Source organism: Pipistrellus kuhlii, unplaced genomic scaffold, assembly GCF_014108245.1.
Source record: "Pipistrellus kuhlii isolate mPipKuh1 unplaced genomic scaffold, mPipKuh1.p scaffold_m20_p_1, whole genome shotgun sequence".
Classification (NCBI taxonomy): Eukaryota; Metazoa; Chordata; class Mammalia; order Chiroptera; family Vespertilionidae; genus Pipistrellus; species Pipistrellus kuhlii.
The window spans coordinates 11,669,568-11,692,620 of NW_023425404.1; the positions used below are offsets into that span (position 1 = coordinate 11,669,568).

At 40.1% G+C, this 23,053-nt stretch overlaps 1 protein-coding gene across 10 annotated transcripts in view; it reads left to right on the plus strand.

Moving 5' to 3' along the window:
- Nucleotides 1-2,246: 2,246 nt before the first annotated feature.
- Nucleotides 2,247-23,053, plus strand: part of MLH3 (mutL homolog 3) — a 34,637-nt gene continuing 13,830 nt past the window's right edge. Inside the window, exons 1-9 of one of the 10 annotated variants that reach the window (XM_045578543.1) lie at nt 2,247-2,335; nt 3,600-6,916; nt 10,053-10,151; nt 11,397-11,482; nt 12,245-12,349; nt 13,418-13,490; nt 19,422-19,493; nt 21,151-21,262; nt 22,294-22,453. In XM_045578543.1, coding sequence (XP_045434499.1) covers nt 2,271-2,335; nt 3,600-6,916; nt 10,053-10,151; nt 11,397-11,482; nt 12,245-12,349; nt 13,418-13,490; nt 19,422-19,493; nt 21,151-21,262; nt 22,294-22,453 — 4,089 coding nt within the window. In that variant the 5' untranslated portion in view covers nt 2,247-2,270. Of the gene's footprint in view, nt 2,360-3,599; nt 6,917-10,052; nt 10,152-11,396; nt 11,483-12,244; nt 12,350-13,417; nt 13,491-19,421; nt 19,494-21,150; nt 21,263-22,293; nt 22,454-23,053 lie in introns of those variants that run through there. The other 9 variants (XR_004986800.2, XM_036430983.2, XR_004986804.2 and 6 more) reach the window with 9 other exon arrangements.

Here is a 23,053-nt window from a genome sequence, read left to right on the forward strand (position 1 = left end):
CTATACCCACAGCCAATCAGAGCAAGTATGCAAATTAACCCAACCAAGATGGCTACAGCTATGGAGGGAGCAGTAGTGAGGCTTGGGTTTCCCTGGTGATGGAGGAAGCCAAGCTTTCCACACACCCTGGCAGGCCCAGGCCTCCATTCAAGGATACAAAGTTTCAATTATGAAAGATAAATTCCAACAGAAATGGCAGCAGCCACTGAACAAGCAGGAGGCTTGGCTCTGCTCCAGGCTACAAAGTTTCAATTGTAGAAGATAAACCCAGATACCAGGGTTTCTGCTTGAGTTTCCAGGGGGCATGGCCGGCCTGCAAACCACCTTAGGCCTCTCGCCCAGGCCACCCCATGACCCAAGGGAACCCCACCCTGATCCAGGACACCCTTCAGGGAAAACCAGCTGGCCCCCACCCATGCACCAGACCTCTATCCTATCTAATAAAAGAGTGGTATGCAGATTGACCATCATTCCAACACACAAGATGGCTGTCCCATGTGGTCAAAAATCCTGCCCCCATGTGGACACAAGATGGCCAGCAGGGAGGGCAATTGGGAGGGACCAGGCCTACAAGGGAGGGCATTTTTGGTTGACCAGGCCTGCAGGGGAGGGCAGTTAGGGGCAAACAGGCTGGCAGGGGAGTGGTTACAGTGTTATCAGGCTGGCAGGCAGAAGCAGTTAGGGGCAATCAGGAAGGCAGGCAGGCGAGCAGTTGGGAGCCAGCAGTCCTACACTGTGAGAGGGATGTCCAATTGCCTGTTTAGGCCCAATTCCTGTAGTTGGACATCCTTCACAGGGTCCCAGATTAGAGAGGGTGCAGGCTGGGCTGAGGGACACACCCTCCTCATGCACGAATTTCATGCACTAGGCCTCTACTATCCTTATAAGAGGAAATTTGGACACAGACATGTGCATGCACAGAATAAAGGACATGTGAAGACAGAGGGAGAAATCAGCCATCAACAAGACAAATATATGCCGGGACCGGTTTGGCTCAATGGATAGGGCGTCGGCTTGAGGAGTGAAGGGTCCCGGGTTCGATTCCGGTCAAGGGCATGTACCTTGGTTGCGGGCATATCCCCAGTACAGGGTGTGCAAGAGGCAGCTGATCGATGACTCTCTCTCATCGATGTTTCTAACTATCTCTCTCCCTTCCTCTCTGTACAAAATCAATAAAATATATTTTTTAAAAAAAGACAAATATAGAGTCCACAGAAGAAATCAACATGTCTCACAGTTTGATCACAGACTTCTAGCCTCCAGAACTGTGACAAAATAAATATCTGTAGTTTAAGCCACCCAGTCTGTGGTGGTTTATTGTGACAAACTGATATAAGCAATACTCAGGATTTTGCTTCATTAGCCCTGGAAAATCTCCTGATTGGTTTGGTATACATAGAATGCTTCCTGGGCTTGACAAATTTGTCACAAATTACAAGTTTTAAAAATATAAGGTTTTATCCAGCCAGAGTGGCTCAGTGGTGGAGCATCAACCCATGAAGTCACCGGTTTGATTCCCTGTCAGGGCACATGCCCAGTCCTAGGCTTGATCCTCAGTAGGGGGCTTACAGCAGGCAGCCTATCTGTGATTCTCTTCATTAAAGTTTCACTCCCTTTACCTTTCTCTCTCTAAAAAAAACAATAAAATATATTTTTTAAATGTATAAGGTTTCAGTGAAAATGAGAGTAAATACTGGTAATGATGCCCAAAACACCTATTTTCACCGTGTTCTTAAGAGTTCCGCTCTCATTCTGAAGCTGTGGTGTATTAGGAAAACACCCAAAAAAGGCAATGCAGGGAGTCTAGGTGTTCTGGTCCGTAAATTAAGAGAACTGAGTTAGTTTCTCAGTCTCCCCAGCTCTTAAACGCTTTCATTTGAAAAGACTCAAGGCTGTGGATTTATTCCTTCATTGAGTCCCTAACATAGGTCAGACACTGTTCTTGGCCATGGGGATACAGCAGTAAACAGACAAAATCCTTACCTTCACATGGCTTTCATTCTAGGGAGAGAAGACAGTGAGCAAATAATACATTGAATCAAATGGTAGGGCGTGCAAAGGAGAAACGGGAAAGAGGAAACAAGAACAAAAGTAAAAATGACTAGAAACGGTGTTTCATGCCATGCTAAAAGGGGATAAGGATTGGGAATTCGGGAGCACCAGTGTGAAAAGGCCTGGTGCGGGGAGGAGAGGAGGGGGAAGACTCAAAGCGTGCGCGTGCGCACTGAAGTGTCTGGAGGCAGGGACTTCTCGGCGAATCTCCGAAGCGCATGCTCCCGGCTCGCACGTGCACGAGCCTCGCGAGCCAATGCGCGCACAGCCGGCATCCGAGGCGGTTGGTATCTCGAGTTGGTAAAGGGTGATTTGAGATGACTTGGGGAAAGCACGCGACGAAAGGATGGTTCCGGGAGCTCTTCTAGCACCAGGAGGGCCGTGACGTCCCCGCGGGCAAGCGCTCGGAGCCGGCTGCGCCGGGGCTTCCGGAGGCCCCTGCCTCCGGCCCCCCTTCGCCGCAGCGCGCACACCGGGGCCGCCTGAGCTTAGTCAGGGGCGGGGTCGGGGCGGGGCCGGGCGGAGGCTGAGCCTGGAGGGAGGGGCCGGGCGGAGGCTGAGCCTGGAGGGAGGGGCCTGCGGCCGCGGTCCCGCCCCTCAGAGCTTTGCGTTGCCATAGAAATAATCAGAGCTGCACTTCCAGGTCGGATTTTCCCTGGGTTTGAAAATCCAGCCCTTCCACCTGAGAGAGGTCTAGACTATGCTGCGCTCTTACCTATAGAGAAGAACCAGGACCTTTAATTGCACCATAATCTTAAATTTTTCTTTTTTTACTGGGAGAAATTTAAAAAACCCAGGTTAGACAGCCCCCTACCATCATTGTTATTTCCGAGGTAGTTTGTAGCCATTGTAAAGGCTTATAATGAAAAAGAATTTTCCTGCCTTATCCTTTCCCATTTCCAGTCTCTTTCCCTTGAGGTCACCTATACTTAACTATAATAATAATAATAATAATAATAATAAAATAGTAATTATTATTAATAATAATATCTTAATCCCATCTTTTCTTCATACAGTAATTTGTCTTTATTTCCTCCTGTTCTTTCACCTTCTTATTACAGTGTCGTTAGTACTTTATTATGAGTTTTTTCTAAAAGTCATGGTTATTGTGTAATGTATAAATGTTATGAAACTTGCTTGGACTTTTGTGTGTGAATAATTTCTAGCTAATGTTAGTGGAATTTGGGCATCTGTTTTTGGTAAAGTGATTAGAATTTTGAACACTATCTTCATAGGTCAACTTCAAATGTGATTATGATTTCACTTTGGGGCATGTGGGATTTAGACGGGGTCAGTGAAAATTATGAAATTATCAGAGCTGCTTTGGATGTTAATTTAAGTCCATTGCATCAAACCTGAGCTGTGTGATCTGCCTAGAGGTCAGAGCTGTCATTTGTTTTGTTTTGTTTTGTTTTATAATGTGGTTTAATAAGAAATTTCATTTACATCAAATGGCATTTTTTATAATGCCTCAGGAAAATGGGTAATGCCGCGTAACCCTGAAGCTTTCATCTGTGTATGTTTTTGTTTTTATTTTTCTCCCAAAGGCAATTTATTTACAGTCACAAAAGGAAACCCTTGTCTGGCATTCTCACCAGCTTTCTACCTGCCATGATCAAGTGCTTGTCAGCGGAAGTGCAAGCCAAATTGCGTTCTGGTTTGGCTGTCTGCTCCTTGGGCCAGTGTGTGGAGGAGCTTGCCCTCAACAGTATTGACGCTGAAGCAAAATGTGTGGCTACGAGGCTGAACATGGAAACCTTCCAAATCCAAGTGATCGACAACGGGTTTGGGATGGGGAGGGATGACGTGGACAAGGTAGGAAACCGTTATTTCACTAGTAAATGCAGCTCCGTACGGGACTTGGAGAACCCAAGGTTTTATGGTTTCCGAGGGGAGGCCTTGGCCAGTATAGCTGACATGGCCAGTGCTGTGGAAATCTCATCCAAGAAAAGCGGGGCAATGAAAACCTTTGTGAAACTGTTTCAGAATGGAAAAGCCCTGAGTGCCTTAGAAGCTGACTTGACCAGACCAAGTGCTGGGACCACAGTGACGGTATATAACCTATTTTATCAGTTACCTGTAAGGAGGAAATGCATGGATCCTAGACTGGAGTTTGGGCAGGTTAGGCAGAGGATAGAAGCTCTCTCACTCATGCACCCTTCCATTTCTTTCTCTTTGAGAAATGATGTTTCTGGTTCTATGGTGCTTCAGCTCCCTAAAACCAAAGACATATGTTCCCGATTTTGTCAAATTTATGGACTAGGTAAGTCCCAAAAGTTAAGAGAAATAAATTTTAAATATAAGGAGTTTGAACTTAGTGGCTATATCAGCTCTGACGCCCATTACAATAAGAATATGCAGTTTTTGTTTGTGAACAAAAGGCTAGTTTTAAGGACGAAGTTGCATAAACTCATTGACTTTTTATTAAGGAAAGAAAGTATTATATGCAAGCCAAAGAGTGGCTCTGCCAGTAGGCAAATGAATTCAAGTCCTCGGCACCGGTCTCACCCAGAGCTCCATGGGATATATGTAATCAATATACAGTGCCAATTCTGTGAATATGATGTGTGTATGGAGCCAGCAAAAACTCTGATTGAGTTTCAGAACTGGGATACTGTTTTGGTTTGCATTCAAGAAGGAATGAAGATGTTCTTAAAGAAAGAAAAATTATTTGTGGAATTGTCAGGTGAAGACATCAAGGAATTTAGTGAAGATAATGATTTTACTTTATTTAGTGCTACTTTTCAGAAGCATGTGTCTTCTGATGAGAAGTGTGACAAAGTCAGTTTCCAAGAAGCATGTAATAATATTTTGGATTCCTATGAAATGTTTAATTTGCAATCAAAAGCTGTAAAAAGAAAAGCTACAGAAAGCATAAATATACCAAATTCTAGGAATTCAGAAGCTATCCGAAAAAAGACAAATGATTCATTTCTGTATACTTATGAATCTGATGGTCCAGGTTCTAGCAAAATGACAGAGTCAACTTTACAAAACAAAGATAGCTCTTGCTCAGAATCAAGGGTCTTAGAACAAGAGAGACCTGAAGCATCAGAATCAGGAGAAAATGAGAAACATAAAAAATCTTGCCTGGAACTTAACTCTTTAGAAAATCCATGTGGAACCAGTTCAGAAATGCCTGCAAGCCCTTTTCAGACATTAGATCACTTTGAGGAGAGCGGAGATCTAGAAATACAGAAAGCAAGTGCTACTGTTAATGACATGGCTGCTGACATTCTGAAAAATAATAGAATTCAGACTCAACTAGAGACATTTAAAGGTGCTACTGAGACGGGCTGCCAACCTCTGCCTTCTGAGACAACATTACTGAGAGCACGTGGTGCTCAGGGGGAGGAAGAGAAAAGAAAAAAAGAACCTAGTAATTGTGGAAGAAATGTTTTTAGTTATGGACAAATTAAATTATGTTCCACTGGCTTTATAACTCATGTGGTACAAAATGAGCAAACTGAAACAGAACATTTATTTAAAAATTGTGTTCGACCTGGTCCTGTGAGTGCCAAAGAAACACTTGGAAGTAGAACACACCATTCAGTTGAGACTCCAGATTTAACTAGCACTTTAAGTACAGAATTTGCTCAATTGTCCAACAAAAAATTGTGCAGAACAAATATAAGTTCTAGGCTAGAGAACAAACCTTTACCAACTTACAAAAATTTTGCTATTTTGCAGGATGGTAATAGAAAGTCACACACAGGTGGCTTATTACTTGACACATCTTCTTTCTCTTGGTGTAGGCATGTTTCAAATGATAGTAAGAAAAAAGATAAGTTGATTGGTTTATCCAGACCCGTAGCTCCTAAGAAGCTAAGCTTAAATTCACAACTAGGATCTTTAGAGAAGTTTAAAAGACAGTATGGGAAGGTTACAAATCCTCTGAATACAGAAGTGGAGGCAAATAATAATTTTGAAATCACTACCAATCTCAGTCCTCAAGTTGAACCTGACATTTCATGTAGAGACAAAAACCATGGAGACAACTCTGATATGTGTAAAATCACTACTATGAAACCTCATGATTCAAATAGTAGTTGTCAACCTATAAGTCACATCCTTTATTCGGAAAACTTTCCATTTTCTAAGGAAGAAGACTGTTTAGAACAACAGATGCCTTGCTCAAGAGAAAGTCCTGTAACCCTAAAGGATCTATGTCATTTGAACAGGAAACCTTTGGATATTGAGAAATCACCTGAATCACTAGCCTCTAAATTATCCAAAATGAAAGGTTCTGAAAGAGAGACTCAAATAATGGAGATGAGTAATTTTTTTGAACATCCACAATCAGATTCCAGTAGAAAAGACAGTGACTTATGCAGTGGGTTAGCCCTAGATTCTTGTATGTTATTTAAAAATGAGTATAAAAACACAGAGAGTATCATCATCCCAATGCCAGACTCTATCACACAGGATAATTCCTTCAATAAAGACAGTGAAGCATATTCTAACGATACAACAGAGAGCTCGGTGATACCAGTAACAAGCTTGGTAATACAGTCTAATAGCTCTGCACTTAGTAAAGATTTAGATGTTCTTACAGTTTCACCACAACAGATGGGAAGTCCTAACTCTCCCAGTAGAATGTTAATGAGTCACAAAGACGATTCCACAGCCAACCCAAATGGAACTTGTTTTCAGAGTGAGGAATCTATAGCGTCTTGTTCTGAAAATGAAGAGTCAAACACACGTTCTTTGGATTGGCAACAGCATTTTGATGTAGCCCTGGGAAGAATGGTTTACATAAACAAAATAACTGGACTTAGCACATTCATTGCTCCTACTGAGGACATTCGGGCTGCCTGTACTAAGGACCTGACAACTGTGGCTGTGGATGTCATACTTGAGAATGGTAAGTATAATATAGTGTTCATGGCATGAAATGCTTTTGAAGGTTGTCTCAGCAGATGGAACATTTTAAACTTTAATTATAAAACATGTTTTATGGTATATGAAGATTCTCTTGGTCCAATACTATTTAAACCTAGAAATACAATGAAAGCCTTATAGAATGGAAGTGTACATATATGTATCTATGGGTATGTATATGTGTAAGAGGGTGAGACAGTTTTAAAATATGTATATTTTATTGATTTTTTTACAGAGAGGAATTGAGAGGGACAGAGAGTTAGAAACGTCGATGAGAAAGAAACACCGACCAGCTGCCTCCTGCACACTCCCCACTGGGGATGTGCCCGAAACCAAGGTACATGCCCTTGACCGGAATCGAACCTGGGACCTTTCAGTTCGCAGGCCGACGCTCTATCCACTGAGCCAAACCGGTCCCGGCTGTGAGACAGTTTTTAATTAAATGGTATTATTAGTAGAGAAGGTCCACTGTGCTTCTCTAGTTTGCTTTCCCTTCTCTTCCAAACTCAACTTTCTAGAAATTTAAAGGCACCTGCAATGCCAGTGCTGCTCTCTGCAGCTCCCAGGTAAACAGCCAGAATGATCCTGTAATCATCCTAGGTTTTCAAGTAAAATTATGGTTCAGTACAGTAGTATACATGTTTTTGTTACTGGTTTTGGTGGAGTTTTTTGTTTGTTTGTTTTTTGTTTTAGAAAATAGGACTTGACCATAAATTTTCTGAAATCTAGGTTAAATATGTACTTTCATAAATATACTTTTCAAATGTACTCCATTATAATGCATGTGTTAATCCGCTTGACCTGTTTATTGTGTAAGTAGCTATTATCAGGCTTTAGATCATACCACAGGGCTACATCAGCGCCTAGACTAGGACTCTGAGTTCTCGGGTCTAAGTCAACATTAAAAGTGATGTCGTTTTAACAGTGTGTTTAGAGCCAGATGTTGGGAGATAGTAAAGCTGATTCCCATCTGGCGATACTCTTGGTTTTGCATCAGGGGGATAAACATTAAGTGTGCATCCAAATTAAAAGTATTGAATGTTGTAAAAGAACGTAATTATATGAATGCAATTGCAAATTATAATTTATCTTTAGGATTAATAACTCTAACAGGTGGCTCTGATTTAAGATTAAGTTAGACCTTTATTTTTCAATGGTTTTTTTTTTTAAATTGTGAAAAAAATAACCACTGTAGTAACTTTCAAAGTATTAAATAGGAGAAAACTCCTTTCTTTCAATATTCTCCTGAGACTATCAGGTTGCTCTTAAAGACACATGTGTTTTTCAATCTATGTAGTTTTATGTCCCGATTTATACTGAGTGTTTATCAGAGGTAAATCTAAGGAACTGGCACCTCATCTTCCTGAAATATAACTGCTTCTGATATAGTAATAAAAAAATAACTGGATTACATTAAACTGAGATGCCTGTTGCTAAACAAAGGCAGAAATCTTGGTAGGCGGCCATACTCAACATAAGCATCTGCTCCTGTTAAATAAATCTAGATGTTTAAAAAAACATTTCAGCCTATTAACTTTCTGGATTAGCAAGTCTCGTAATGAACTTTTGAGGGTCATGTTGACCCAGAATTTCATAATGAAAATTAAAGTATTTTGGATACAGAAATGAGTTCCATTAAAAGATAGCTCCAAAGTACTCTCCATTTCTGGAAATGGCTGAGATATATATAAGGAGATTAGAACATTGTCGAACCATACATAAAAACATAAGATGAATTGTTAAGAGGTAAATTTAATAGTACAGAAGAGAGGATATATAAAAGTAATTTAAAGAAGTTATGTTAACTCTCCAAGCCCTGGCAGTATTTCTCTTTAATGTTTTTTTAACTCTGCAACTTTCAGTTCCCACTTTAATTTTTATCATTCTTAATTTATCTCTCTCCCATATTTGTCCAACAGATTTATCTTTTTGAAATAATAGTTTTTTTCTAAACGTATTTTACTGATTTTTTACAGAGAGGAAGAGAGAGGGATAGAGAGTTAGAAACATCGATGAGAGAGAATCATCCATCAGCTGCCTCTTGCACACTCCCTACTGGGGATGTGCCCTCAACCAAGGTACATGCCCTTGTCCCGAATCGAACCCAGGACCTTTCAGTCTGCAGGTCGACGCTCTATCCACTGAGCCAAAACTGTCAAATTCAGCATTGTTTCTAAAACACAAATCTGATCATCCTTTAGAAAGGAAGGTAGATTTGGAGCCAGATTTTACTGGGCTTTGGAGATAAAATTAAGAAATTTTCATTAATTTATCCATTCATTTATTGATTATTCACACAGTGCAAGGCCCTGCCACATTGTAGATTAACCGACTTTGCTTCTAGGAATTCACAGTCTATTAGAGAAGATAGCTGTCTAAATATAATTAGATGAGATAAATGTTATAATAGATACATGTTTTGGGATAAGAGACATAAATTGGGGACTTGTGAAGATTGTACTCAGTAGTGAAGGATGATAATTAAGTACCACTATATGTTTATTTTTAAAAAAAATATATTTTATTGATTTTGTACAGAGAGGAAGGGAGAGAGATAGAAAGCTAGAAACATGTGCCAGCAACCAAGGTACATGCCCTTGACCGGAATCGAACCCGGGTCTCTTCAGTCCCCAAGCTGACGCCCTATCCATTGAGCCAAACCGGTCTCGGCTAAGTACCACTATATGTTTAATACAGTGTTTCTCAACTGTGGCACTGTTGACATTTTGGACTAGATAATTCTTCGTCTGACATATTGTATAGGATATTAGCAACATTCCTAGCCTCTATCTGCTAGATGCCAGTGGTACCCCTCACCCAAGGAGTGACAACCAAAACTGTCTTAAGATATTGCCCTTGTCCCCATGCAAAACTGCCCCCACTGAGAATCAGTCATTTATTTTAGGCCCTCATTCTGTCTAGTATAGATGGATAATGGTTCTAAGCAGTCAGGTAGATTACTAAATTCATTAAGGAACTTTTGACTCTCAATCTGGTGTTTAGTAGTCTGCCTCTTTATGTCTTGATTTAGTTTGCGCAGAAAGAGATTCTATGTATCTTAATTTTTAATAGTTTATTCTTTGAGTTCAAATGTCTAGGTGTTTCTTTTTTACATTTAGGATCTCAGTACAGGTGTCATCCTTTTAGAAGCGACCTTGTTCTTCCCTTCCTTCCTAGAGCTCGGGAAGAGAGGACTGTGATGAGACAGAATAACAGAGGTAGGGGCAAGAAAAGATTGCTGGAACACCTAGTATATAATGTACCACCTAACTTTAAAAAAAAAAGCAGGGTTGTGTTATAATCAGTGTCAGCTGTGCCTTACTGAAACCAGGAATGTCCCATGGTCCCATTTAACAGCAAAACTAAGTAATTCGGTGCATGCATGTAGATCAGAAATTACTTTTCCAGACTTGAGGTCAATACTGGATAATAATGCAATCTATGGTATCTTGTGACTGAGAAATTGTTTATTTTTAAATATTGGATACAGGAAAAGCTACAGACATTTATTATTGAAGTTGTGCTCCATATTGTGATAGTTTTATATAAGCAAAACTGTTACACTACGTGGCCAGAGTATTATAATCTCTGAACACATAATGACTGGCCACTCAGTGTGTGTGTGTGTGTGTGTGTGTGTGTGTGTGTGTGTGTGTATTAGAGGCCCGGTGCATGAATTCAGAATCCAGTCTGGCCAGGAGGAGGGGACATGGGCTATTGGTCGGCCTTCCTGCTGGACAAACTCCTGGTCGAAGGGACAATTTGCATATTAGCCTTTTATTATATAGAATATCCACTGAGTGGCCAGATTATTATGTGTTCAAAGATCATAATAATCTGGCCATCAGTGTATTTTTGTAAAAAAGCTACAGACATTTATTATTTTCTTTGTTTCTAAAAATAGATAAGGTATATATTTCTTTTTCTTTTTTTAATATATTTTATTGATTTTTCACAGAGAGGAAGTGAGAGGGATAGAGAGCTAGAAACATCGATGAGAGAGAAACATCGACCAGCTGCCTCCTGTACGCCCTCTACCAGGGATGTGCCCACAGCCAATGTACATGCCCTTGACCGGAATCGAACCTGGGACCTTCCAGTCCTCAGACTGACGCTCTGTCCACTGAGCCAAACCGGTTTCGGCTATATATTTCTTTTACTAAAGAGAGCGAGGCTACTAATTTGAACCAGTTTCTTCTGGACTTGTATTCTGAAATAGCTCTTGAAAATATTTTGGAGAAAAAGCTATAATGCCAGAAGATACAGTCATCAACAGTAGTTTAAAAAGTAATTGTTCAAAAACAATTTAGAGGTACAGCAAACACTGAACCGTTGTACGATAGCATGTTGGAGCAATGTGTCTGATCTTTGGTCTTGAGACTGCATCACACCATATATGAGATGTCCTTCACCTTTTCCCCTGAGGCTCTTGACACCAAGTGTTCCTGTCCCCTTTGCAGTAGATACTGTGGATGATGCTGTAGGTAGCGGATCGCTTCAGTCTTTGTTCTCAGAATGGGACAATCCAGTATTTGCCCGTTATCCAGAGGTGGGTCTGCGCAGTTTTTCTCTGCTTGTTATTTTAAAATTAGAATTTCATTTTTTTAAAATTATCTTTATTGTTAAAAGCATTACAGATGTCCAGCCGCTCTCCCCAGTGAACCCCTTAGAATTTTATTTAAGTTGAGTATGGTTATGACTGACAGTACTAACTTGAAATTATGACTGGAAAGTGGGTATGCGTCCAAGTAACATATTTGGAAATTAAAGTAAAAGGAGGAATCAGAATTAATAACATTTGGGGGACTCAGCTTTAAGCTTGGATTAAATATATATGATCAGTGTGGGAGTAGTGAAAGTGTTTACCACTCTTAAAAACCCTGCCTTGTAGCTATGGCAGAGTATTTAGGATGGTGATAATTTATTTATCATTAAATAAAGTAGTGACTCTTTTACTGGAGGAACAGTTCATCATGTATGTTCTCCCTTCAGTGTGTTATCACAGAATGTACTTTGTGTGTATAATGAGGGTGTGGAATACATGAGCACTTAACTATTGATTCTTCAATGAAAATATCATTAAGGACTTGATTATGGAGCCTAGGCAAATTATTATTCTGAAATGTTGCTTTTTGTCAGTAATTTTGATCATAGAGTCCTTTGAATTCCTATAAGTTCTCTGAATTCAACCCACCTCTAGTAAACTCTATGAAAAATGAATGTTTTTAAGGCACTTTGAGATCTTTGGTCAAACAGTTCTACAGACATAAAAATATTTAAATTTAAATAACATTGTGCTGTGTCCTTCTAGGTCGCTGTCGATGTAAGCAGTGGTCAGGCTGAAAGCCTAGCAGTTAAAATTCACAACATCTTGTTTCCTTACCGTTTCACCAAAGACATGATTCATTCCATGCAGGTAAAAGGTTGACTTTGAAATCTCATTATTTTTACTAGTATATAAGCTCTAAGTGAGACGAACTCTTGTGAAATTGGATATATTTAATGATGTAGACCACCCGGGTCAAAGCACATGTGTTGTTGTTTTTTAATCTTACTAGTCCTGGAACTTTATCATTAGAAGAAAAAGAAAAGGACTAAAATTAATTACAAAGAAAAAGATGTCCTTAGTAGTGTGAGCAAGTTTGGAGGGAAGAATGATGATTTCAGCTTCACAGTGTCATGGTTTATATAGACTTTATGTTTTGACAATAATTTATAAGTCAACTAAGTACTGCAGAGACATTATCCTTAAATGTGCAACAATGTCCCTTTTTAAACAACCCTCCATAGTATGAGGAGTTCCATTAATAAGAGGAGCCTCTTGTCTCATCTCTAGATTGCCCTCCCTCTACACTACTCTCTGTCTCCTTGTTTTCAGGGAACAAATTAGGAGGTAGACAAATCTAGGTAAACTCCTAATCTGGCATGTTTGACCTGGTACCAGAGCAAACACTTGATCCAGAAATCAGCCCTGGGGTAGGGGTATAGATTAGGCATTGTGCGGGGAGCCTTGTCAGTACCTAGACAGAAAGGAGCCATCGAGGCCTAAAGCCACAAGTGGCTTTTTCACTTACTGCTTTAATAGACTAGCTCTTTTAAAATGCTTTTCTTTGCTTTTGTATATTTATTTTTAAATTTATTATAGCTCTATTTGTTAGCAGTCTCTGGTCATATTAATGATTCTCTGGTTATATTACCCACTAAGAAGAGTCATTCTGTTGGGAACATTTCAGGTCGAATGCTAAAGAGTTTTGTAGCGTATCCCTCTTAGATGCCTCAGTCTGGGTTCCCTTCTGTGTTCTGATCACTCTACTTCCCATTCTATTATCCTTCCTGGTCACTCCCTCAGGTTCATCAGCACCTAGCTCAGTCTTAGATATGAAAGTTATAATGCAAACTACTCTAAGTACAGTTTTGTCTCTTTCTATACAAAGAAGCCTTTATTTTTATTTATCGTTGTACCATTTATTTCAATGTATGGCAGGTTCTTCAGCAAGTGGATAACAAATTTATTGCCTGTTTAATGAGCACTAAGACTGATGAGATGGGTGAGGCAGGTAAGAATGGAGGTTAGCCTTTTATGGTTAGTTTATTTGTATAACACACACACACACACACACAATATCATTGCAATGACTTGGAAAGATTAGGGAAAACAAATCTAAATTAATATTGTTGAATGATATTTTTTTCCCTCTGATAGTTTTAAAACCCATTTAGTTTTATAAACACACACATCCATATATAAGACATACATATATAAACTATATGTTAAATTATTAAACAGTAGTTACTTTGGGAGTGAGAATGGGAGTGGGGAAAGGGGGAATTTCATGTTTTACTCTTTAAAATATTTTGTATTGTTTGACTTTCAAATAATGATTTTTGTTTTTTCAATCCTCACCCGAGGCTATTTTTCCATTGATTTTTTGTAAGAGTGGAAGAGAGAAAGACAGAAATATCGATATGAGAGAAACACATCGATTGGTTACCTTCTGCACACGTCCTGACCAATGCCTGGGCCAGGGAGGAGTCTGCAACCAAAGTACGTGCCCTTGACCAGAATTGAACCTTTGGTTTGCAGGCCTATGCTCTATCCACTGAGCCAAACCAGCTAGACTAAATAATGTTTTAATGTATTCCCGTTATAATAATGGAAAATTTAGCCTGATCTGTGTGGTTCAGTGGTTGGGCGTTAACTCATGCATTAAGAGCACACACCTGAGTTGTGGGCTTGATCCCTAGTAGGAGGCAGCGGATTAATGTCTCTTTCTCTCTCTCTATCTCTCTTTTAAAAAAAAAAAAATATATATATATATATATATATATTATTGATTTTTACAGAGAGGAAGGAAGAGGGATACAGAGCCAGAAACATCGATGAGAGAGAAACATCAACCAGCTGCCTCTTGCACATCCCCTACCGGGGATGTGCTCGCAGCCAAGGTACATGCCCTTGACTGGAATTGAACCCGGGACCTTCCAGTCCGCAGGCCGACGCTCTATCCACTGAGCCAAACCGGTTTTGGCAAATGTTTCTTTCTCACTGATATTTCTATCTCTCTAAAAATCAACATAAACGTTTTTGTTTTTTTAAAAAAGAAAGTTTATATAATGAACTATACTAGGTTTATAAAAAGTTAAATACAATCTCCTGGTGACCTGCTTTAATAAAACAATAATAGTTTGTAAGTCCTAGTAACTCATTCAAAAATATTGAGTGCTTTTGTATGTCCAGAACCGTATTAGGCCCTAGGGATACATTGTGGGGGGAAACATGCAGAAGAAGCAGATAATACAGAAATCCTATATAATAAAAGCCCAGGGACTGAACGGAATGACCAGAATGACCGGTCATGCTATGATGTGCACTGGCCACCGGGAGGTAGATGCTCAGTGCAGGAGCTTCCCTTGGTGGTCAGTGTGCTATCACAATGGGAGAGCTGCTCCACTGACCAAGATGAGCTGTTGCTCCCACTGTGAACCCCAGGAGGATGGGCAAGAACTGGGCAGCAGTCATCGTCTCCTTGCCGCAGGCTCCTCCTCCTCACTCCCTGCTGCCTTCTCTGGAAACCTTCAGGCCACCCAGTGTCCCCCACCACCACCACCACCGCGACTGGGCTCACAGAGCTGGTGGCGGCGGTGGGGGCTAGGAGGTGGGTTTGTGGCCAGTGCTATCTGTGACATGGAAAAGGGACTGAAGGGGGTAAGGATGAGAAAATGCTTTTTCCTTAAATATATTTTTATTGATTTCAGAGAGGAAGGGGAGAGAGAGATAGAAACATCAATGATAAGAGAGAATCATTGATTGGCTGCACATCTCACACTGGGGATCAAGCCTGCAACCCAGGCATGTGCCCTGACCAGGAATCAAATCGTGACTTCCTGGTTCAACACCCAACCACTGAGCCATGCCAGGCGGCTTTTTTCTCTTTTCTTTTTTAATATTTTTATTGATTTCAGAGAGGAAGGGAGAGGGAGATAGAAATAGAAACATCAATGATGAGAGAAAAAAAAAATCATTGATCAGCTGCCTCCTGCACGCCCCTACTGTGGATTGAGCCTACAGCCCAGGGAATTGAACCATGATCTCCTGGTTCAAAGGTCAATGTTCAACCACTGAGCTACACTGGCTGGGCTACATAATATATTTTCCTAAATCAAAATGTTTTGTCCTAGCTGGTTTGGCTCATTGGTAGAGCATTGGCTTGTGGACTGAAGGGTTCTGGGTTCAATTCCAGTTAAGGGCACATTCCTGGGTTGTGGGCTCAATCCCCAATAGGGGGCATGCAGGAGGCAGCCAATCAATGATTCTTTCTCATTACTGATATTTCTATCTCTCCCTCTCTTCCTCTCTGAAATTAATAAAAATATATATTTTTAAAACGTGTTTACTGTTGCTCATGAATACTGAAAGTACATACTCCTATAACTGATATTTTAATATCTGCCCATATTTTTGTAATGAAAAAATATGTTATTGTTTTAAATTATAGTGAAATTGTCATATATTGCCATTTTAATTGAACATTTCCATCTACAGTAGTTTTTCAGTTATGATACCCTAAAGAATAAAGATTCATTCATTTATTCTGTAAATAAATATTGAGTGCCTATTATGTACCTGACTGCTGTTACACCTGCTGGAAATATATACAGACAGAAATCCTTGCCCATATGCAACTTGTATTTTATTGTGTTGGAATATTAAAAATACAGCTTCCAGCATTAGTAAATTACCTTCATATATTCTGCTTCATTCAAGGAATAAAAATGGTTGTGAACGCTATTTACACTAATAAAAGAGTAAGATGCAAATTGACTATATCTTTGCAAGCCCACCAGCCAATCAGGAGTGAGTATGCAAATTAACAAAAAAGATGGCAAGTTAATTTGCATACGCAGGGCGTTCCCACTGTCCGAGCCGCTCCGGCCCTCTGGGCAGCATGGGAAGGTGGAAAAGCGACTCTGGCTGGAGTGAAGGTGGTGCCAGCAGCCAAGGGAAGGAAGGCCCTTTCTTGCACGAACATTCATGCATTGGGCCTCTGGAATAGACTATAAACCATTCACCCAGAGTCAGGTACAGGATTGATTTTTTGGGGTCACTGGCTCTTGGTAATTCACATTGGCTCTAGTTTTAAAATTTGAGGGCACTCCCTCACAATTTATTTTTTCCATTGTCTTGCCTAATACAGGATGTTCAGTATTCATCACAACCAGCTGCAACTCCTCCTATCCTCAAAGGAATTTACAATTAAACTTTTTGGGGCCTGTTCCCGTGTTTGAACATGCTGTCAGAAAAAAAATTTTTTTTTCTTTATGTTTTAAGTTCTCATGCCATGAATTTAATAGCATCATAGAAACAATTTTTAAATCTTTAGTTCAATCTAGGAACTAAATCAGGGGGAAGAAGCATTATCTGTTTTGATCAAATTCAAGAGAACTTTTATTTCAATATAATACATAACAATAAACCTCAACCCTTTGGCCAAAAGTTTTAAAACATAAGCTAAGCCCTAGCCAGTTTGGCTCAATGGATAGAGCATCAGCCTGTGGACTGAAGGATCCTAAGTTTGATTCTGGTCAAGGGCATGTACCTCAGTTGCAGGCTCCTCCCTGGCCCAGGTCTTGGTTGGGGTGTGTGCAGGAGGCAACCAATTGATGTGTTTCTCTCACATTGATATTTCTCTCTGCCTTTCCCTCTCTCTAAAAATCAACGGAAGAATATCCTCAGGTGAGGATTATGAAAAAAAATTACAAGCTAAAAAAGATCCTATCTAATAAAAGGGTAATATGCAAATTAACTATCACTCCATCACAAAGATGGTGGTGCGCATAGCCACAAGATGGAGGCACCCAGTCCTCTCAACCCTACCAGAGTCCCCCAGTCTCAGGGGTACGGGCAGCATGAGCAGCCTGGTGGAATGCTTGCTTTGTCGCTGTGGCAACGAGGCAAGCATTCTGGCCAGGCCTGGGTGCAAAACACTTGTGTTGTTGCTGTGGCAACGAGGCAAGTGTTCCATGTCCAGCCATGGATGGGCCTCTGAGCCACGGAGAGCCTCTGGGCAGGCCCTGCAGAGAGCTACTAGCACATGGATTCATGCTCAGGGCTACTAGTATAGTTTTATACTAGTAAGTGAAAATCAGTGGTCTTATCAATGAGAAAAAGATTAGTTTTGGCTTTGAGGTCAGGACATTCTGCCTCCTCTCTTGCACTTGAGCGCCTAGCAGGGGTCCTCAAACTTTTTAAAGTGGGGGCCAGATCACGGTCCCTCAGAGAGCTGGAGGGCCGGACTATATGAACTACTAATTCCTACTGTAACACCTCGGCTGCGCTCACTGCCCAAAAAACCTGGCGGGCCGGATCAGACTCCTCTGCGGGCTGCATGTGGCCCGCGGGCCGTAGTTTGAAGACGCCTGAAAGCCTTGCTACTCCAAGTCTGTAAATACCGTCATCACCTGGGAGTTCATTAGAATTGCAGAAGCTTGTGCCCGCCCCCCTAACTTACTGAATCAGAATCTGTATTTTAATAAGATCCCTAGGTGATTCATATGCCCATCAAAATTTGAGAAGCCTGATTCTAAATCAGGACAAACTGTGGCTGGTGGACCAGATCTAGCCATCACCTGTTTTTGTACAGCCAGGTCGTTAAGAATGGTTTTTAGATTATTAAGTAGTTGGAAAAAAGACAATATTTCTTTTCTTTAAAAAAATATATATTTTATTGATTTTTTTACAGAGAGGAAGAGAGAGGGATAGAGAGTTAGAAACATCAATGAGAGAGAATCATCCATCAGCTGCCTCTTGCACACCCCCTACCAGGGATGTGCTTGCAACCAACGTACATGCCCTTACCTGGAATTGAACCTGGGACCTTTCAGTCTGCAGGCCGATGCTCTATCCACTGAGCCAAACCGGTTTCGGCCAAGAATATTTCTTGATACATAAAAATTATACAGCCCAAACTGGTTTGGCTGAGTAGATAGAGTGTTGGCCAACAAAGTTTTATGGGAACACAGCTACAATATTCACGTATTATCTATGGCTGCTTTGGTTCAAATGAAAATTTGAGTAGTTGTGACAGAAAAGCCTAAAATGTCCCAAAAGCCTAAAATATTTACTCCCTGGTCCTTCATAGAAAAAATTTCTGACCTTTGATCTAAAGTGTAGTAGAATTATATTCTTTTTTTTTTTTTTTTAGAAAGTTGGGTTTTTTTTTAATTTTTTAAAATATATTTTATTGATTTTGTACAGAGAGGAAGGGAGAGAGATAGAGAGCCAGAAACATCGATGAGAGAGTCATCGATCAGCTGCCTCTTGCACACCCCTTACTGGGATATGCCCGCAACCAAGGTACATGCCCTTGACCGGAATCGAACCCGGGACCCTTCAGTCCCCAAGCCGACGCTCTATCCATTGAGCCAAACCAGTTTCGGCTAGAATTATATTCTTCATGGGTTCCAGGGTAGCTTGCAAATTAAGGTCAGCTGATCATAATAATTTATTGTTTAATGATCCTTCATTTATCAAATTTGAATTAATAAAGCAAAATCACTTATTTAAAGCTTAAAATATAGGGTTAGCATGGCTATGTGGTTCAGTGGTTGAGCATTGACCTGTGAACCAGGAGGTCTCGGTTTGATTCCTGGTCAGGGCACATGCCCAGGTTGCAGGCTTGATCCCCAGTGTGGGGCGTGAAGGAACCAGCCGATCAATGATTCTCTCTCATCATTGATGTTTCTATCTCTCTCACCCTCTTCTTTCCTCTCTGAAATAATTTTTTTAAATATATATTTTAAAAAATTTTTGTTGTAGTTATTCCCCATAATTTCATTTATTTTTAGGAAATAAGGTGTTACTACAAAGTATGTTTCTATTATGCTCATCTGTTAAGTAGTGTGAATTTTTTTTCTCCCTCAACACAACATGATTATTTTAACGTTGATCTGATAATTTGAAGCTTCAGTAATCCTTGATAATCTTCTAGGTGGAAATTTGCTAGTCTTGGTGGATCAGCATGCTGCCCATGAGCGTGTCCGTCTGGAGCAGCTTATTATTGGTAAGAATATGTTTGGGATTAGAACAGGTTTGAGACTCCAGCAAAATTAGTATGACTGAAGGAGTTTTTCAAACTGTGATTGTTGTAAGGAAAATGAATTGTATGTTTAAAAAGTTAAGCTGAGCCCGAGCATCAGCCTGTGAACTCAAGGCTCAAGGTTCAATTCTGGTCAAGGGCATGTACCTCCTTTGCAGGTTCAATCCCGGGCGAGGAGGGGGACATGTGCAGGAGGCAACCACTCAATTAATGTATGTCTCTCACATAATGTGTTCCTCTCTCTCTCTCTGTCTCTCTCTCTCTCTCTCTCTCAGAAAAAAAGAAAAGAAAAATATATTCAGATGAGCATTAACAAAAACAAAATTTAGCTGAAGTCTTCTAGTTTGTCTTCTTTTATTACTGAAAGGATGTAATAGTTCACTTTACTAATTCAAACATGTAGATCTTACACTGTCAGATACATTTGCTGCCCAGCCAACGTGACTCAGTAGTTGAGCATCAACCTATCAAGCAGGAGGTCACAGTTTGATTCCGTTGGGGCACATGCCTGGGTTGTGGGCTCAATCCCTAGTGTGGAGCATGTAGGAGGCAGCCAATCAATGGTTCTCTGTCATCACTGATGTTTCTATTTCTTCCTCTCCCTTCCTCTCTGAAATCAATAAAAATATTTAAAATTTTTTTGTTCGTTAAAGATACATTTGCTATATATTTATCATCATCCTTAATGATTGGGTGTCTAAGGATTAGGCTACTACTTCATGTCATCCAGCACAGATATATGTCCCTCCACATGCCCATATGACCATGATAAACCTTCTTTACAGGTCACCAGGCAGAGACCACCACTACCTCAGAAGGCCCAGTCGTTTTCATTTTAAATTTTGTGTTTGAATAGGAAGTATAAACAAATAGGTTCCAGTCTGAAAGGCACAGCCGGGAATCTACTAAAGTCTTCTTTCTACCTTTGTCCCTCATCCCACCTAGTTTCTCCCCCCAGAGGCTTCTAGTACCATTCATTTGTTATGTGTCCTTCCAAAAGCAGTATGTGCTTTTAAATCTTTCCTCCCATTTTTTCTCATCATGAAGTAGTGTGTTCCCCAACAGGTAAAATATCAGGAAATCTTTACTCCTGTGGTCAATAAAAAACCTAATGTCAAAGAGTTAAGTGAGAACTAGGGAGATATTTTATTCCATGTTTGGTTTTTCTTATAAAGAACCAATTGTTGGAAAAATTTACTTGCTATAGGCCCTGGACCATTTGAGAACAGTACTGTTGACTGTCTCTTCAGAGACTGGGAAACCCTTCTGAATAAATGGGGACGCCTTCTTGAGCCATACTGTGTAGTAAACCCATTTTATTTCCTCAGTAACCACATTATTCACCTCTGTGGATTGACTATCTCCAGGAATACTGCATTGTTCATTTGAATGTAAGATTTAAGTCTTATAGTTCTTATTTTTTAAAATACTGCTAAGATGAAATAACAGCTGAGTATTTACTAGTTTTATTTTAATAATGGAAATTCAAAGCCTAAAACTACATTGAACTTAGTTCTATGCATGGTAGTAATTACATGGATGTACCTTACCATGTTCATTTTTATCTGAATCTAGAAGACTTCACTTTGTATTCTTAACCTGTTCATCTTTCTCCCAATAGATTCCTATGAGAAGCAACATCCACAAGGCTCTGGTCGGAAAAAATTACTGTCTTCCACTGTAAGTCCTCCACTAGAGATAACAGTGACAGAGGAACAAAGGAGACTCTTATGGTTAGTACCACCATGAGGATAGGATGTTGATAGTGTAAATATTCACAACAATTCTGGTGTAAGCATAGCTATTGTTCATTTTTTCACATGAGTCACCTGAAACTAAGAGAGGTTACATGACGTATTCAAGGTCATAGCAATGATTAAAAAATAAGAACTATAAGACTTAAATCTTACATTCAAATGAACAATGCAATATTCCTGGAGAGTAGGCTCTCAGATGCAGGTTTTCTGACTCCAAATGCTGTTCTTTCCACTATATCCCAGCTGTTGAGTATAGGATAGAATTTCCTGATAAATTTTTCCAGCAGTTGGCCTAGAATAATCTTACCATTTCTTGGAACAGTCAGTGTTTATGCTGTGCTGTTTCTGAAAGCAAAGTTACTGCAGTAATTGCTTCCATTCTGCTTTGCTTTGGTGCATTCTAGAGTCTTAGTTTTCATTATAATCATACTGGGAAGAAAGTAAAACACTGGGCTACAAAGAAGGGGCAAATCATAAAGTGAATCAAAAGATAGGAAGTTTTCCCACTTTTGGGGTGGCACCGATTATTGGAAATGAAAGAGAATTGTCTCTGAATTTATTTCAGCTTTGCGAATATGCCACTGCCATAAAATCTTTTCCCCTGGGTCATAATTTATATTAGAGACAGATCCATTTATTTACCTCCCGTTAGTCAAGACTTCTCAGCTCCTGGGGCTATTCATAACCTCTCTGCTTTAATGCTGATTCCAAACACTCTCAGCCCTTTTATTTGTGCCAAACTCCTTCAAGTGCCAGCGTGAGAAGTTAGCGATTGCTCAGTGAAGAATAAAAACTTAGGAACAAGACTTAGTACTAAGTTGATTCTCTCAATAGAAAAGAGGGTGAAAAAAGAAAGTTACTGTAATTCAAAAATGAAATAATAAAATTCTAAACAAATACTCATAAATGTGAGAAAACAGTAGAACTTAAAAAGTTTGAGAAAATATCAGGTATTTGGAACCAGTAGTGAAATATGAATGATTTTACAGTTGAGATTGTCTCTTTAGGTGTTACCACAAAAATCTGGAAGATCTGGGCCTTGGAATTATATTTCCAGACACCAGTGATTCTCTGGTCCTTGTAGGAAAAGTACCACTCTGTTTTGTAGAAAGAGAAGCCAATGAACTTCGAAGAGGAAGATCTACGGTGACCAAGAGTATTGTGGAGGTAAGGCAGAGTTGCAGATGTTAAATTGCTAAAGTGATAGTAACCTATTTTGTTTAGAAACGATTTTCATGTGTTATTCAGTAAGCATTTATGAAATGCTGCTGAGTGCCAGGTACTAGAGAGCGAAAGACGAATTAGCTCAAGGTGAGGAAGAAGGACATTTAAGTAATTATAACAATGACATTTGGGCAGAAGTATGTTCCAAAGTATGGCCCTGGCTGATGTGGCTCACTTAGTTGAGTATCATCCTGTGCACCAAAAGGTTGCCGGTTCTATTCCTATTCAGGGCACATGTCCAGGTTGCAACTCGATTCCCAATGTGGATGGGGAGGACATATGGGAGGCAGATGATCAATATTTCTCTATCATATCAATGTTTCTCTCCCTCCCCTCCCTTCCTGTCTCTCTAAAAATCAATTTTAAAAAATATCTTTATAAGTGCTATGGGCCCTGCTCAGGTAGTTCAGTTGATTAGAGTGTCATCTCATATGCCAAGGTTGCAGATTTGATCCCCTGTCAGGGTACATACAAGAATGAATGCATAAATAAATTGAACAAGTGGATGTTTCTCATTTGTCTCTCCCCCCCCGCCCCCCCGCC